Below are 13339 nucleotides of genomic sequence, written 5' to 3' on the forward strand. Positions count from 1 at the left end.
GGGGGTGGGGAGTAAGGGAGGAGCCATCCTGCCCCAGAGAGCTCGGAGGGGCTTTGCAGGGCAGAGTCCACCAAAGCCTCATCCTTTTCACAAGAGCCTCTGGTTCCTTCTTTTTATCTTTCTTTTCCTTTTTTTCTTCTTCTACTTTTTATCCTTCAAGGCAAACAGAAACAAGCGGCTCCCACAAGATAAGAGATGCTAGCTTAGTAACCAAGGAGGAGTCGCCAGCAGGTCAGGGTCTCTGAACCGAGAGCTCTTTGGGGTCAGGGATCTTTTTATTCACTGCAGGATACCAACCCCACCTGGGTATCTATGCGGAGAAAATGCATATTACCAATGAATGAATGAACAAACAGCAGAAAACATTCTAGGGCAGTCTTACAATTTTTCGGGCAATGATCAGATTTTTTTTTGTAGACAAAATATCCCAGGCAATGTAGCTGTTTATTCTTTTGTAGATTAGCCTTGAGAAACGTGTTAGCCATTGTGTGCTTCTGAGTCCTGGAGAACTTAGTCATCACGCCCAGGGTCACACAAGCTAGGAAGAGTATGAGTCATGGTTTCAACCCACTTCGGTCCAACTCCAGATCTACCGCCTGCCCACTGTTCCCACATAAGCTTGCAGCCATGGATGCTTTTGCTGCCAAACAGTGACTGGGAGGCTATGGGGCTGGAGCTGGCCCCACCAAGGGACTGTGTGACAGCCTTGGAGAGATCCAGACCTGAGCCCCAATCCACTCCGGCTTCTTTCCAGCAGGGAGACCCTGAGCACTGTACTCCACCTTCTGAGCCATCATGTTCTCACCTGCACAGCGGGGCCAGTGAGCCCTGCCCCAGAGCAAGAACCATGGGGACAAAATGACACAAGGGGCTGCAAGGACCTATTTCAGTGCTAGAAACAGAAAATACTTCAGTGAGCTGCGGCTGGCCTTGCATTTGATATGCTAGATAGGGGAGCCCACAATTTGCATGTACAGTGCCTACCACAGAGGGCTCCAATGTGTTCATCAAACAAGTGTCAAGGCCCTGTGAGGCCAGCGTTCTAGATGGCGAGGAGAGAAATGGGGCCGGAGAAGGTCTTAGGGATCATATGGGACTGTGGGACTGTGGAACTGTGGCATGTTCCCTCTGGCTGTGGAGAGGGCCCTGCCCTTGGCTCCTACTCTTGGACTAGACCATCGCAGGCTTTCCTGCCTCTAACCCTCACTATGAAGTAGTAGGTACTCCTGATTTTATAATTATCCCCAATTTCACAGACAAGTCAAGGCAAGGAGAGGTGAAATAACTCACTTAAGGCCACCCAGTTTGTAGGTGGCATAGATGGGACTCCAAAGACAACAGTCTGGCTCCAGAGCTAAACCAGTTATGACTCAGCCCCACCTCTCTGGCCTGCCTCAGAGGGCATCCAGCCATGGCCAGCCTCCACCATGGGGGAGAATGAGAGCCAGAGCAGACCCCGCTCCTCGGCCCAACAGTTCCATCCCATGACAGCACTACTTCACTGGGGTCACTGCACTGGAGATTTCAAAAGCCTCCCAGAGAAATTCTTCCAGAGCTGGGACTGTGAACATAACAAGGACCCCGCCCCTTTCTGGTAACAATCTGGTCAGACTGCCAGGATCCCAAAGCAGGCTCCACCAGCTACCTCATCAGGTATCACCAGTGGTGACACCTGTTCCACCTTTCATTCATTTCACGTACAATATAGGAAGAATTCGGGCATTTTCCTTAAAAAATTGTGAGGATTGAAAGGATCTGTTTATGGAAAGGGCCTAGAATCCCTCGCACATGGGAAACACCCAATAAGCATTATTGTTAAATGGCAAATGGATTCTGCAGTGATAAGATCTACCATTTACATTGTTTGAGGTCCTGCTATTTTTACTTAACACCCATTTGACAAACACACTGGAGCCTCTAGGCACTGGACACGCAAAGTATGCCCCCCCCCCCCATCTAGCATCTCAAATGTATGAACAAGTATCCCAGGTGCCCTGGGGACAACAGCTGCAGAGCGGGGCAGTGAAGCAAAAGGAAAGGATGAGGTGGGATGGGGGGTTAGGACAACATTGGTGGACAGTTGAGCTGGTCTTGACCAATGGTATTTATTTAGCAGGGGACTTATCTCAAGTGAGTGGAGAGATGAAAGAAGAAAGGCAAGCGAAGGCATCTGCATGTGGTAGTGGTGGGGAGGGGCGAAGATAAGGAGTGAGCCCGGGAGTGGAGGTGCAGAGACAACCACGGCCATGTCCTGGAAAGCACAAGCCCCCTCAGGACTTGGCATGTCAGTGGTGGGGAGCCCTGGGGGTTTGGCTAGGGAATGAGCTCATCAGATTCCCTTTTTAGAATGTGAAGGGTGGGCGGAAGTACTGAGGATGGTGGATGGGAGAAATAATTCATAGAAAGTGCTGAGCCTGGTGCACAGGAGGAAGCGGGAAGGGGGGGGGGGGGGGTATTATTATTGTTATTATTGTTACCAGCGTGAGACATTCAGAGCTGTGGGGATGGGGGAAGGGAAAGAGAGGCTAAGAAGCAGAATCCATGGAACTTGTTAATGGGTTGCCCATAAACACTTTTCATTTATCTTCACAGTGATCATTTATGGGGCTACGCAGTGGTCTACGGAATTAAAAAGCCACAGTCACTCTGGCCACCTGTGGTTATGTGGCACTTAGCCACATGGGCAGGAGGCAGCCAGCTCTGTCAACCACACAGGGTCAGGGGTCAGAGAGATGTGAAGTTGAATCCCAGGGCTATGGTTAACCAGCAGTGTGACCCTGGGTGGGACCTGAGGGTCCCCTCTGTAAAATGAGAGTAGCACCTCTTCTCCAGGATTATTGGGGATTTATATCATACATGTAAAGTGCTAGGGCAGAGCCTCCCACTTGGAAGCCCCCGGAGGGTGGCTTGTGCTTCTGTGTGGGCTGGTACAAACAAATATCTTCGTAAAAACAGATGCAGCTTTTTTTTAATTCTCTTTTGAATGATTTTCCTGGAATATAATCACAGAAGTGGGATATCTGAGCCAAAGAGCAAGAAGACTTTTCTGACTCAGTGTGCACTGCCATACGGGATTTCTCCCCCCTCATTTTCTGAAGGCAGAGCCACTTGCGTTGTTAAGGCTGGTCAAGGTGGGTTTTGCGGCCTGGCTTCTCCTTTACTCCTGCCCTCACACCTTCCATGTCCACCTGGTTTATACAGCTCTTCCCCAGAATTCCTCTGCTGTTCTTGGACCCTCAGGCCAGGAAAGAAGGGGGGCAGGGGCAAGGAAGGACAGACTCATTAATACCACCGTATCAAAGACAACTAGCATTCTAAGGTATTTGCTTATTAAAGGAAACACCTAGGGATGCCGGGGTGGCTCAGTCGGGTAAGCGTCTGCCTTCAGATCAGGTCACGGTCCCACTCGATCCTGGGATCGAGTCCTGCATCGGGCCCCTTGCTCAGCTGGGAGCCGGCTTCTCCCTCTGCTTCTGCTCTCTTTCTCTCTGACAAATAAATAAATAAGATCTTAAAAAAAAATAAAAAAGGAAACACCTAGAAAAGTCTTGGGATATTTAACCAAAAGAAATGTGCTCTAATGTTGGAATTTCAGTCAGCGTGACAGAGCCCTGGGGTTCCTGTTTGGAGGATGAGGGGTGGAGTGTGTGTATGTGTGTGTGCGCACACACACACACGCACGTTCCAGCACAACTCAATCTGTAAAATAGAGATAGCTACAAAAATGCTTCCCAGGGAGGAAGCTCTTGTGAACCAAGCACAGCACTTGTTGTCAGAGTTTTTGATCAACTCTAAGTCAAATATGAATAAACCCCCAAGCCCAAGTGAAAGGTCAGCAGCTGGACCTGAGTTGCAGGGGCCGGTTACCAGAGAAGCCTTCCATGGGGCAAAGGGGCCCGGAAGAGAGCCCTCAGCTCACAGCCTCCAGAGGGCTGGAGAGGAGGGCAGAAGGGGTTTCCCACCCACTCACTTCTTCTGGTTCTAGGCCCTGTGACTGCCTCAACCAAGAGAATACAGAAAAATATGGCTATATGACTTCAGAAGCTAGGGAGATCCCAACAGTGTCCCACCCTTACTTACGCCTTGTTCTCTTGACCCTGTCATTCCTGGGACCAGCAACCAAGACCTGAGGAAGTACAGGCAGCCAGGAGACAGTGAGTATGAAGGGCCATAGGGAATGGGGTTCCTCCAGCTAGGAGGACCAGCCACCCTCTTTACGCTCTGTCCAGATTTCAGATTCATGAACAAAATAAACCACTGCTATTGCTTGGAGTGTGGGAGCACTAAGTTTTGGAGTGGTTTGTTACACAGAAATAGAAAAAGGATACAATTCACCACCACACTGAATTTTCACACCAATCCCATCCGTGCTGCTACCCCGGCTCATTTTTACAGATGAGGAAACACAGCTGGAAGCTGGACCCAAGACTCAAATCCAGGTTCACCTCAAAGCCAGAGCTCCTCAGTGTTTCGTCATAACCCCATACTTGCCCACACACTATTGGCGCCTGCTGGGCACAATGCACACACCATTGGTGTCATCTACTTAAAGCTCCGTTGCAGACCACTGTGGGCTGCTGCGATTTTGGCATCCCCAAGAAGACTCCATCCACAGGGACTGGACTGCATCTCTCTGCTCTCATTCGGCCCCCCAGAACCAGGCACCCAGAGCTCCAGGATGGGCTTACTACTCTGAGTCATGACCAGCACATCACAGAATCCTGGGCACAGGCCAGCCCACTTCCTCATTTTTCTTTCTTAGTAGTTATCAAAAGCATGGTCTTTGAACCAGCAGCGTCAGCATCATCTGAAAACTCAATAGAAAAACCCGTTCTTGGGTCCACTCCAGACCTTCGGAATTGGAAACCTAGAGGGGTGGGCAGCTCAAATTTGGGAACTATGGCTCTGGCTATTGATGTGGTTCTTAACCACATTCTGTGGACTCTGAAGATCTGAAAATGTTTTAGATGCAAGTGAAAGCAGTTTGAACAGCTGAAGGCAAAGGAAAAGGAATGCCCTGGCTGGCTCAAGTACATGGGAAGCCCTGGAGATGAGCCAGTGGCAGGGGCTCCAGCATACCCCCAGCATCGCAGTTTCTCTCTCGCTCATTTCTGCTTTTCTGCTGGTCTCCTTCTCTTTCCCTTCTGCTGGATTTCTCCAGGCAGCTATGGGCGATGGCATGGCACTTAACATCTTGCCAGCTGATGAACTTCAGGGGACTAGAACACAGCTCTCTGCCAGGGTCCCTACATTAAACCCCAGGAAAGGGTGAGATTAGGTCACATGTACAGTCATGTGACAGGTCATGGGACACTGTCATCATCCTGGTGTCAGGTCTCATCCTACAAGAGAGAGTGTACGTGACTGGCAGCTCCTCCTGACCCCACAAGGTGAGTGTGAGTGAGGGTGTAACTCCCAACAAAACAGGAGGTGCTTCGGTGGGTGGGTGGGGAGCTATGTTGGCCAGAAAAACAAACAGCAATAGCTGCCCCAACTGCCACCTGGCCATTGTGAGTGATTACTTTGCCCCCAGTCTAGGGCATCAGAAGGGTTTTGGTCCCTTTTCACACACAGTGTCGTGGCTTCACAAGACACTGTCCCCTGAACCATCTCTATAGTCCTCAGCATCTGCCTTGAGAGACAGACAGAGCAGCAATCACTATGCCCGTTTCACAGATGGGAGGACAGAAGCAGTGTATCCAATCATTTAAAGTCACTGTCAGTTGGGTCAGCGGGGAGGATTCAAACCCAGACTCTCATGGCAGAACTCCTCACCACACAGCAGGCCTCGTCAGTACTCTGTGCTCGCCTCCGGGCGGCGCTGGGCTCACAACAGGGAACTGAGGTGCTGGCCCTCTGCAGAGCTCCAGGGGAGACCTTGTAATAGAAAACTTCAGAAACAGACCAGTTAGAGTCCTTCCTCTGCCACCAGCTGGCTGGGTGGCCCGACCTCTCTGAGCCTTAGAGTTTCATCTGCAAAATGGGCACAAGGACACTTACAAAACAGCATTTGTTGTGGAGGTCAAAAGAGGCAAATTGTTAAAATCACTTGGTGCAGGCCTGATGCTTGGTAAGGAATTAGAGCATGTTATTTTCCTTTGTTCCTGCTTAACAAAAAACAAAACCTAACACAACGATGTGATTCTTGAAAGCTACTTTGTGCATTTTATATGGGTTGCTTTAATTCTTCTTTTTGTAATCCTCAAAAGCATGCTGCTGACACCAATTTCAAAGGTCGGGGAACTTTAGCTAAGACTTGAAAGAGACTCCGTGTTTCCATTTTGGAAAAGACCCAGCTGAGAGCTGGGGGCCTGACCTGCGGCCCTCAGGAGGCTCCCAAATCTGAGGGCACTCACAGCTCGGTGGCCCAGGGAGTCAATTCTGCCACCCGCATCATGTTTTTGTTGTTTGTTTTTTTTTTTAAATATGAACCAGAAAAAAAAATCCATTAATGAGTCAAGAACAGGATCAAAAAGCTGGCAAGAGTTAAAACCAAAGTGTTAACAGCAATTTGGTGGATTTCATGCATTACCATCTATAATTAGATGGATGCATGGTGGGGTGGGGCACGGATGGGCGGATGGAAGGAAGGAAGTCAGGGTGGGAAGGGAAGGAAATACACGGTTAAAAGAGAGAGAATTCAGGAGACCTACAAACACTGATATGGAAAGGTGCACAAGAAGTAGCATGAGTGAGAAAACAATGCGTCAAGGAGTGGATTTCTTCCTCTCCTTTAAAAAAAAAAAAATTGTTCAATAGACAGCTTCTATATTCGAGGAAGATTTCCAGCAGATCCATAGAAACAGTAGCAGTGATAACCTCTGGGGAGTGGGAATGAGGCCAAGGGGGGGGGGCTTTCCTTTGCAGTCCAGAGTCTCCTGGGCTATTTGAATTCTTTCTTTCCTTTTACAATAAAAACAAAGAAAGCAACAGAGGGGCGGAGGGCTGGGAAAGCGGAAGGGAGGCTCTGCGGAAGGGGTCATCCTGAGTTCATAGCTGGATATGAAGGAGAAGCTGCAGCCCGGGGAGGAGGGACCAGGCTCGCACATGAACAAAGGTGCCCCCTTCAGGGACATGCTGACCCAGTGTCCATGGTGGGATGACAAATGGCCCTTCTGCCACCACTGTGTGGAGTGGGGCTCATGGCTGGGATTCCTGACTGAGGCTGCCTTCCACCACAAACGCAGCTCCTGCTGGAAGCGCTGAAAACAAAGAACTCCATCATTCCTCATCCCAAGGGATTCCCTGGCCCAGGAGCAGGGACAATATCTGAAGTTGAGGAGCATCTTCCTCATTCAAGCTCCCCCACCCTGCCAAAGCACCATGGGCTAGATTTCATACATGATACTGGTTTCAAACCCGTCCTGAGGTTTCCTCTTCGTGGATAAAGGCATGCAGGAGGCAGCGGAGAGCAAAGCCACACCTTTACACATCTCCACCACAATGATAGCCCCTGCTGCTTGCAGGTCAAACCTTACTAGAACAGACCGGGAAATGTGAGCTGAGTGATCCCTGGCCACACAGACCCACGTCCTCCAGACCTCCGCCTGGATAGAGACTGGAGAGCCATTCCCAGTGGCTCTGGGCACAGATGACAATGTGCACAGGGCTCAGATGGCTGGACCCAACCAGCCAGTGGCACATGGTCCTCTGCAGCTGACATTCTAGTTGTCCCACTGTCTATGGAGATTCAGGCACACAGAGATGCTTCCTTCCTTCAGAGCCACGGTTCTCAAGCTTTAGCAGCATCAGAGCCGTGGGACGCACTTACTGAACCCAAGACCTCTGGCCCCACTCCCTGAGGGTCTGATTCAGGAGGCCAGGGCTGTGGCAGGAGAATCTGTGTCTCTACCTAGTTCTTGTGCTGCTGCTTCTCCTGCTGCTGGTCTCTGCTTAGGGAACCGCAGCTCTAAGGAACCCACAGGGCAAACAAAGACATCTGGCTGCTTGATCCCCGACTTCAGGTAATGGGGTTGGGTAAGCAAGAGAACATCCCATCTAAAGGGGACAATGTGACAGTGTCCCGGGGCTTCACACAGCAACCAGGGTGGAAGAAATGGGCACCTGGTGTTTTCAGCAATCTTGATTTTGTTGGTAAGAATGGCCAGAAATATGAAAGCTCACAATCTTTGGCAATGATTGGCAACTGGCTCTGAAATTTTTCAAACATTGTACAGGCCAAACAAAACACATCTGCAGGCCAGATTTCACCCCTTGGCTGCAGTCCTAGAGCACAGATAATGTTCCCACATAAGGAGGCAGAATCAGAGGTCACTGAGCCAGCAAGCCCCTGGGCCCTTCGGGGAAGGATGTCAGTGTGACTGCATGGCTCCTGGCAAGAGGTCCCTGCAGTCAGTGGAGCTGCATCTAGGCTCCCTAACGGGTTCTCATCACTCCTATCTTCCCCAGCCACACCCTGCACTCCAGTCTTTGTGGACTGCCCCCCTCACCTCCGAAATCCTCTCCCAACCAGGCCTTTTCCGACTGCTGGGCCTTTGCGCCTATGGTTCCCTTGGCCTGGAACACTCTTTTCCCTTCTCTACATCTCTCCTAATTCTTGGTGGGCTTTCAAGGCCCCCCTCAGTTGGACAACTTCGATGACTGCTGCTTCCTCACCCCTTCACACTGTGCTCCTCAGCCCACTGTGTCTCCATCACTGAAGAAAATGGCCTGAGGTGCCCCTGGGTCTGCTGAGCCCAGAGCCTGGGGTGGGACAGGTCTGAAACTGCATTTACCTACTGCGGTTCTCTTGGCCTTGGCCTTGGCCTTCCTTCTGTCCCTTTCTGTTTGCCTGGCTGTTTCCTGCCTATCCTTTAAGCCACAGTTCAGACTACTTCCTGTGGGAAAGTTCCCTGACCTCCCAGACCCGGTACGGGGTCCTCCTCTGGCTGTCCTGCCCCCATCCACACAGCAGTCACCCTGTGACTGGCCTCCTCCCTGCACTGAGCTCCAGGAGGTCAGGAATCCTGTGCAATTCATCTCAGTAACACAGAGGCTGCAAAGACAGTATAAGCACCATGACATGTTTGTGGGACCAAGAAAGGGCTGAAAACATGAACGCATGACCTTAGGTGAGAAATGAGACCCTTGTCATGTTCTGGGAAGGAAGCTTAGAATGAAGCCAACCTGGTGCTGAGTACAGATTGGTCTCCTCCTGGTCACTGCTCCTGGCTGGTGGGTACAGAGCATGTGGAGCAGAAGGGGCCGTGGTGAAAGTTCACTTTGGCGAACTGGTGCCTTGCCCCAGACACACACGGGCCCTAGAGACCTCAGCCAATGTGGTCCCTTGGCAGGCGGCTCCTCAGACTTTGCAAGCCTCGAGCAGGACAGTAGCTGTAATTCTTTATCCTACACTCACTGCTGGCCATGCTCTTCCCTGTAGGCCTCCATCCAGTTGGCAGCCCAGAGAAGAAGGGCTTCTCTGCATGGGCAGGCTGGAGCAGAGGAACTGTCCAATCCCCCAACAGCAACAGCAAGATAAGTTAAGTGCCTGTATAATTGAGAGAGGGCTGTCCTCAGTCCTGCGACCACAAAGGTGACCATGAATCCTACAATCCCACCTGGTTTGGCCAGCAGCTGGGCTCTCTGATCTGGTCACCTGGATTGTCCTAATGTCCTTCTGCTGGGCTGAGAAAAGAAGGTAGCCATGTGCCCCTTCCTTTGTGTCTGAACACCCCCCCCCTCCACTCCTTTTGTCTTGTGTCAAAGTCATCTCTTCCAAAAGTCCTTCTGGGATCTCCTCATCTGGGTACTTCCCTTTGTCACCCCCGATCGCACTGTGTTCTGACAGTTTGTGTGTCTGTCTCCACCACCAAAACGGTGAGTTCCTGGACACCGGGGATTGCAACATCTCCCTGGGTCTCCCTGTGCCCAGTGCAGCGATTAGCCTGGTAGGTACGGGGCGGCGGTTAACGGCAGGGACTCTGGAGCTGACAGACAGAATGTAAATCCTCCCTCTGCCACTCACTTAACCTCCCCAACGTTTCACAGCGAGAAATCCTGCCCCAGTTTTCTTATCTGTAAAATGGGGTTGAAAACAGTTCTATGGATAGTGAGCTGAAATAAAATGGTAGCAGGACATGGTGCATAGTCAACCCTTGATGAGCCCCAGCTAGTATTACTAGGTGATCAATGAATGTTTCGCACATTATAGGATGACGCAGGGAGTGCAAGATGAAAGACGATTAGCCAAATAAGTACAAGCCAGCACATTCCGGAGACTGCAGTGACCCAGAACGGATTGAGATGTCTGATGCGCTCTGTGAGTCCCCTAAGAGTCCCACAAAGTCCCACAGCTTTGTGGACAAGGAGTTTTCTTACAGCACAGTTTCATGCAGCCAGCCAGGGAGAAGATGTTGGGCAGTGATCTGAAAGGCAGAGCCCCACCTTGCCAAGGCGGATGCTGTCTCCTGGTCTCCTTTCCCTCTGGGAGCCCCTCTGGGGATTCAGGGGCCTTAGGTCCTTTAAAGTTACAAGCTGACATGTTCATACAATAATATTGGCCTCTCCAAAGATGCTCCCTGCTGGCTACCCCCTCTTCTGCCATCATTCCAAACAGCAGACTCAGACACTGACTCCTGACTACTGTCAGATGAATTAATAAAGGGGGATGAGGAGTCCAGGCCTGGGGCTCCTTATCCTCACACACTGGCACCTCTTTAGCCACAGTCCCAGCAAACCTCTACCACTTGGTTTCTGCAGAGGTGACCAGTGAGAGGTGCCTGGCAGAGGACAGGAGGGTGGGCTTCCATTCCAAAGGTTCAAATCCCATCTCTTGCAAATCTCTTCCCCTCTCAGAGCCTTGACCATTGCATATTATGGGGTCACGAATCTCTCCCTCACTGGGCGGTGTGTAAAATAACAGGCACAGTGTAGGACACACAACAGACCTTCAGTAAATGGCCAGAGGGAAGGGGAGAAGGAGGGGGAGTATCTCCTCAATAAGCAAGGCAGCTGCCTGGGGATGAGCATATTCTAGCTTGGGACCCAAGACTGGGAAAGGGATTCCGGGAGCACCCTGACCTCTCAGTGACCCAAGAATGTTGATGGAGACTTGAGGCTGGCCTTCCAGAGTTTGCTGTGGAAACGCTAATTGGGGTCTCCAGGTCATCAGCTTCCCACCCTGGGGGATGTGCTGCTCCTTTCCCTCCCACTCCTGCACCAAGGCTTCCTCTGGTCTGGGCTGCAGTGGCACTGACCCACTAGTAGGGGCTGGCTGCAAAGTTCAAAGGAAGCTCAGCCAGCAGTGGAGGACAGGGCGAGGAAGGGGACAGCTAGGTCTCGGTTTGGGGATGAGGTGGGGCAGATCAGAAGCTTCCAGGGGATCATGATGTCCCCTGCTTCCTAGAGTGGCTTCATGCTGGATCATAGGGAAAGTTTTACACTTGAAAAGAGTTCCCTGTGTTTCTTCTTTCCTTCCTCCCTCAGGCCACACAGTACAGCCAGAGGCCAACAGAGGCACAGACTGTGGGGAATTCCAGCCCAGCTCCTCCCTGGCTTTGCTATTCTGAGCATGTTACTCATCTCTTTGAAACTGTTTCCTCATCTGTAAAATGGGCATACTCAACCCCCCTCACAGATTGTTGTGAGGATTAGGTGAAGTCAAATATATAAAGAAAACACCTGGCTCAGTGCCTGGACACAAGAGAGACTCAACAAACTGCGGCTTTCATAACCATTACTCTCCTGTTTGGACAGAGTCCTATGCTTGATGAGTCTGCGCTGTCAACTTTGTGGGCTGGCAGTGTGAAGATCCCTAGTCCCTAAAACATAAGGGCCCTGGCTCCCCTCCCAGATGAAGTAGCCCAGCCTTTGGGCAGGCTCCCTGGGCGGGAGATGCCCAGGCATATGCAAATCCTCACCATGCACTTGCGGTCATCTATGCCCGTCAGATCCTCCTCAAACTCCTTCCCAACCTGGAAGTCCATGATATAGTTCCTGAAAGTGCTCAGCGTTCGAATGATCATGTGGTCGCCATCCTGCACGATCTCTTTGTCTGGCTTCAGCAAGTTGGCAATTTTGCGCAAGGCCACATTGACATCTGCAGGGGGTGCCGGGGAAGAGAGAGGCAGAGAGTTGGCAGGAAGATTCTGAGAACTGTCCCAGGGTAGCAGGGGCCCCAGGAGCCAGCTCCTCCCCAGGAGAAGGACCTTTGGGGTTCCCCGCACGCTTAGCGCTGTCTTAGAGAGCAGCCAGTTCTGGGCCTCTTTTTTTCTTTCTTTCTTCTTTTTTTTTTTTTTTTTTTTTTTTTTTGCAACAAAGTTTTCTGCCCTTATGCTGACCCTTTGAAAACAAAAACTAGCAAACTAAACCCAGCTTTCCTAATGAAGTTATTCACGTCTAGAGTCAGCTATCAGATGTTTACCACTAATTAGCTCTAACAACACCCACCCTCCCAGCTGGAGCCCTGGCGGCCCAAACCCTTTTCGCTGCCCCGCGCACGAAGCAGAGGCCGGTCCCGGCGGAAGCAGGCGGGCCGCGGGCCCTGGAGGGCTCTAGAGAGCCCACCGCTGGTCCCCGAGGGTCTGGTCGGGTCGCCCCGGGCCGAGTGCTCCCGGCAGCTGCTTACCGAGCGCGCGCAAGTACTCCTCGAAATTCTCGTTGGCCAGCATCTTCCAGTACCCGGTGAAGTCGACCGGCATTTCAGGGCGCTACTGGGGCGGGTCGGTCACGGAGCGGAGAGGAGCAGCTCTGGGCTCTGCGGGCACAGCGGCTCCGGACGCGATCCGGGTGGTGGGCGGCCCGGAAATGTGCGCCCTTGGGGTGCAGGGGGCTCTGAGGGGCGGCGACAGCTGGATTCCAGGCGCTCACAAAGCCCGGGGGAGGCTCCCTTGCAGCCGTCGCTCCTCCCCCTTCGTGGGGGCGGGGACGGAGGTTGTTGGAGGGCCAGGTTTGTTCTTGGCCCGAGGCCACCTTCATTCAGTACTTCAGGTCGCCTCCCAAAGAAGGAGATGGGGATGGAGGAGAGGCTTTACTGGCCCAACTCTATGGTTCCCGCGGGATTCCTTCCAATGCCTTGAACTTCTCACATATAACAGCCACTTGAGGGTTAAGAAAGAGTCTCCTGGCGTTTGCTGGAGTGATTAGGAAAGAGGCCACTTAACTGGCCTTTGTCTGAAGTCCCTCGCCCGTGCTGGTGGCCCAATCGGGCTGGTGGGCGGCCAGGGTCAGGAAAGCGGGGCGGTTGCACTTGGATAAGAAAGTGGGTACTTTCCACATCTCTCCCCCAAATAAAAGCAAAGTTAATGATGATGTTGATGAAGTAGCTATGGTTTAAAAGGCCTTCTAGGGGGCACCTGGGTGGCTCAGTGGGTTAAGCCTCTGCCCTCGGCTCTGGTCA

General features: G+C 51.7%; 1 protein-coding gene across 1 annotated transcript in view; it reads right to left on the reverse strand.

Moving 5' to 3' along the window:
- The window catches only part of RBP1 (retinol binding protein 1), a 24302-nt gene extending 11369 nt beyond the window's left edge, over nucleotides 1–12933 (reverse strand). Inside the window, 5 exon segments of the mRNA XM_059391032.1 lie at nucleotides 4081–4126; nucleotides 5776–5891; nucleotides 11862–12040; nucleotides 12569–12671; nucleotides 12673–12933. Of these exon segments, the coding sequence (XP_059247015.1) occupies nucleotides 4081–4126; nucleotides 5776–5891; nucleotides 11862–12040; nucleotides 12569–12671; nucleotides 12673–12918 (690 nt within the window). The 5' untranslated portion in view covers nucleotides 12919–12933.
- Nucleotides 12934–13339: the final 406 nt, after the last annotated feature.

Source organism: Mustela nigripes, chromosome 2 (assembly GCF_022355385.1).
Source record: "Mustela nigripes isolate SB6536 chromosome 2, MUSNIG.SB6536, whole genome shotgun sequence".
Lineage (NCBI taxonomy): Eukaryota > Metazoa > Chordata > Mammalia > Carnivora > Mustelidae > Mustela > Mustela nigripes.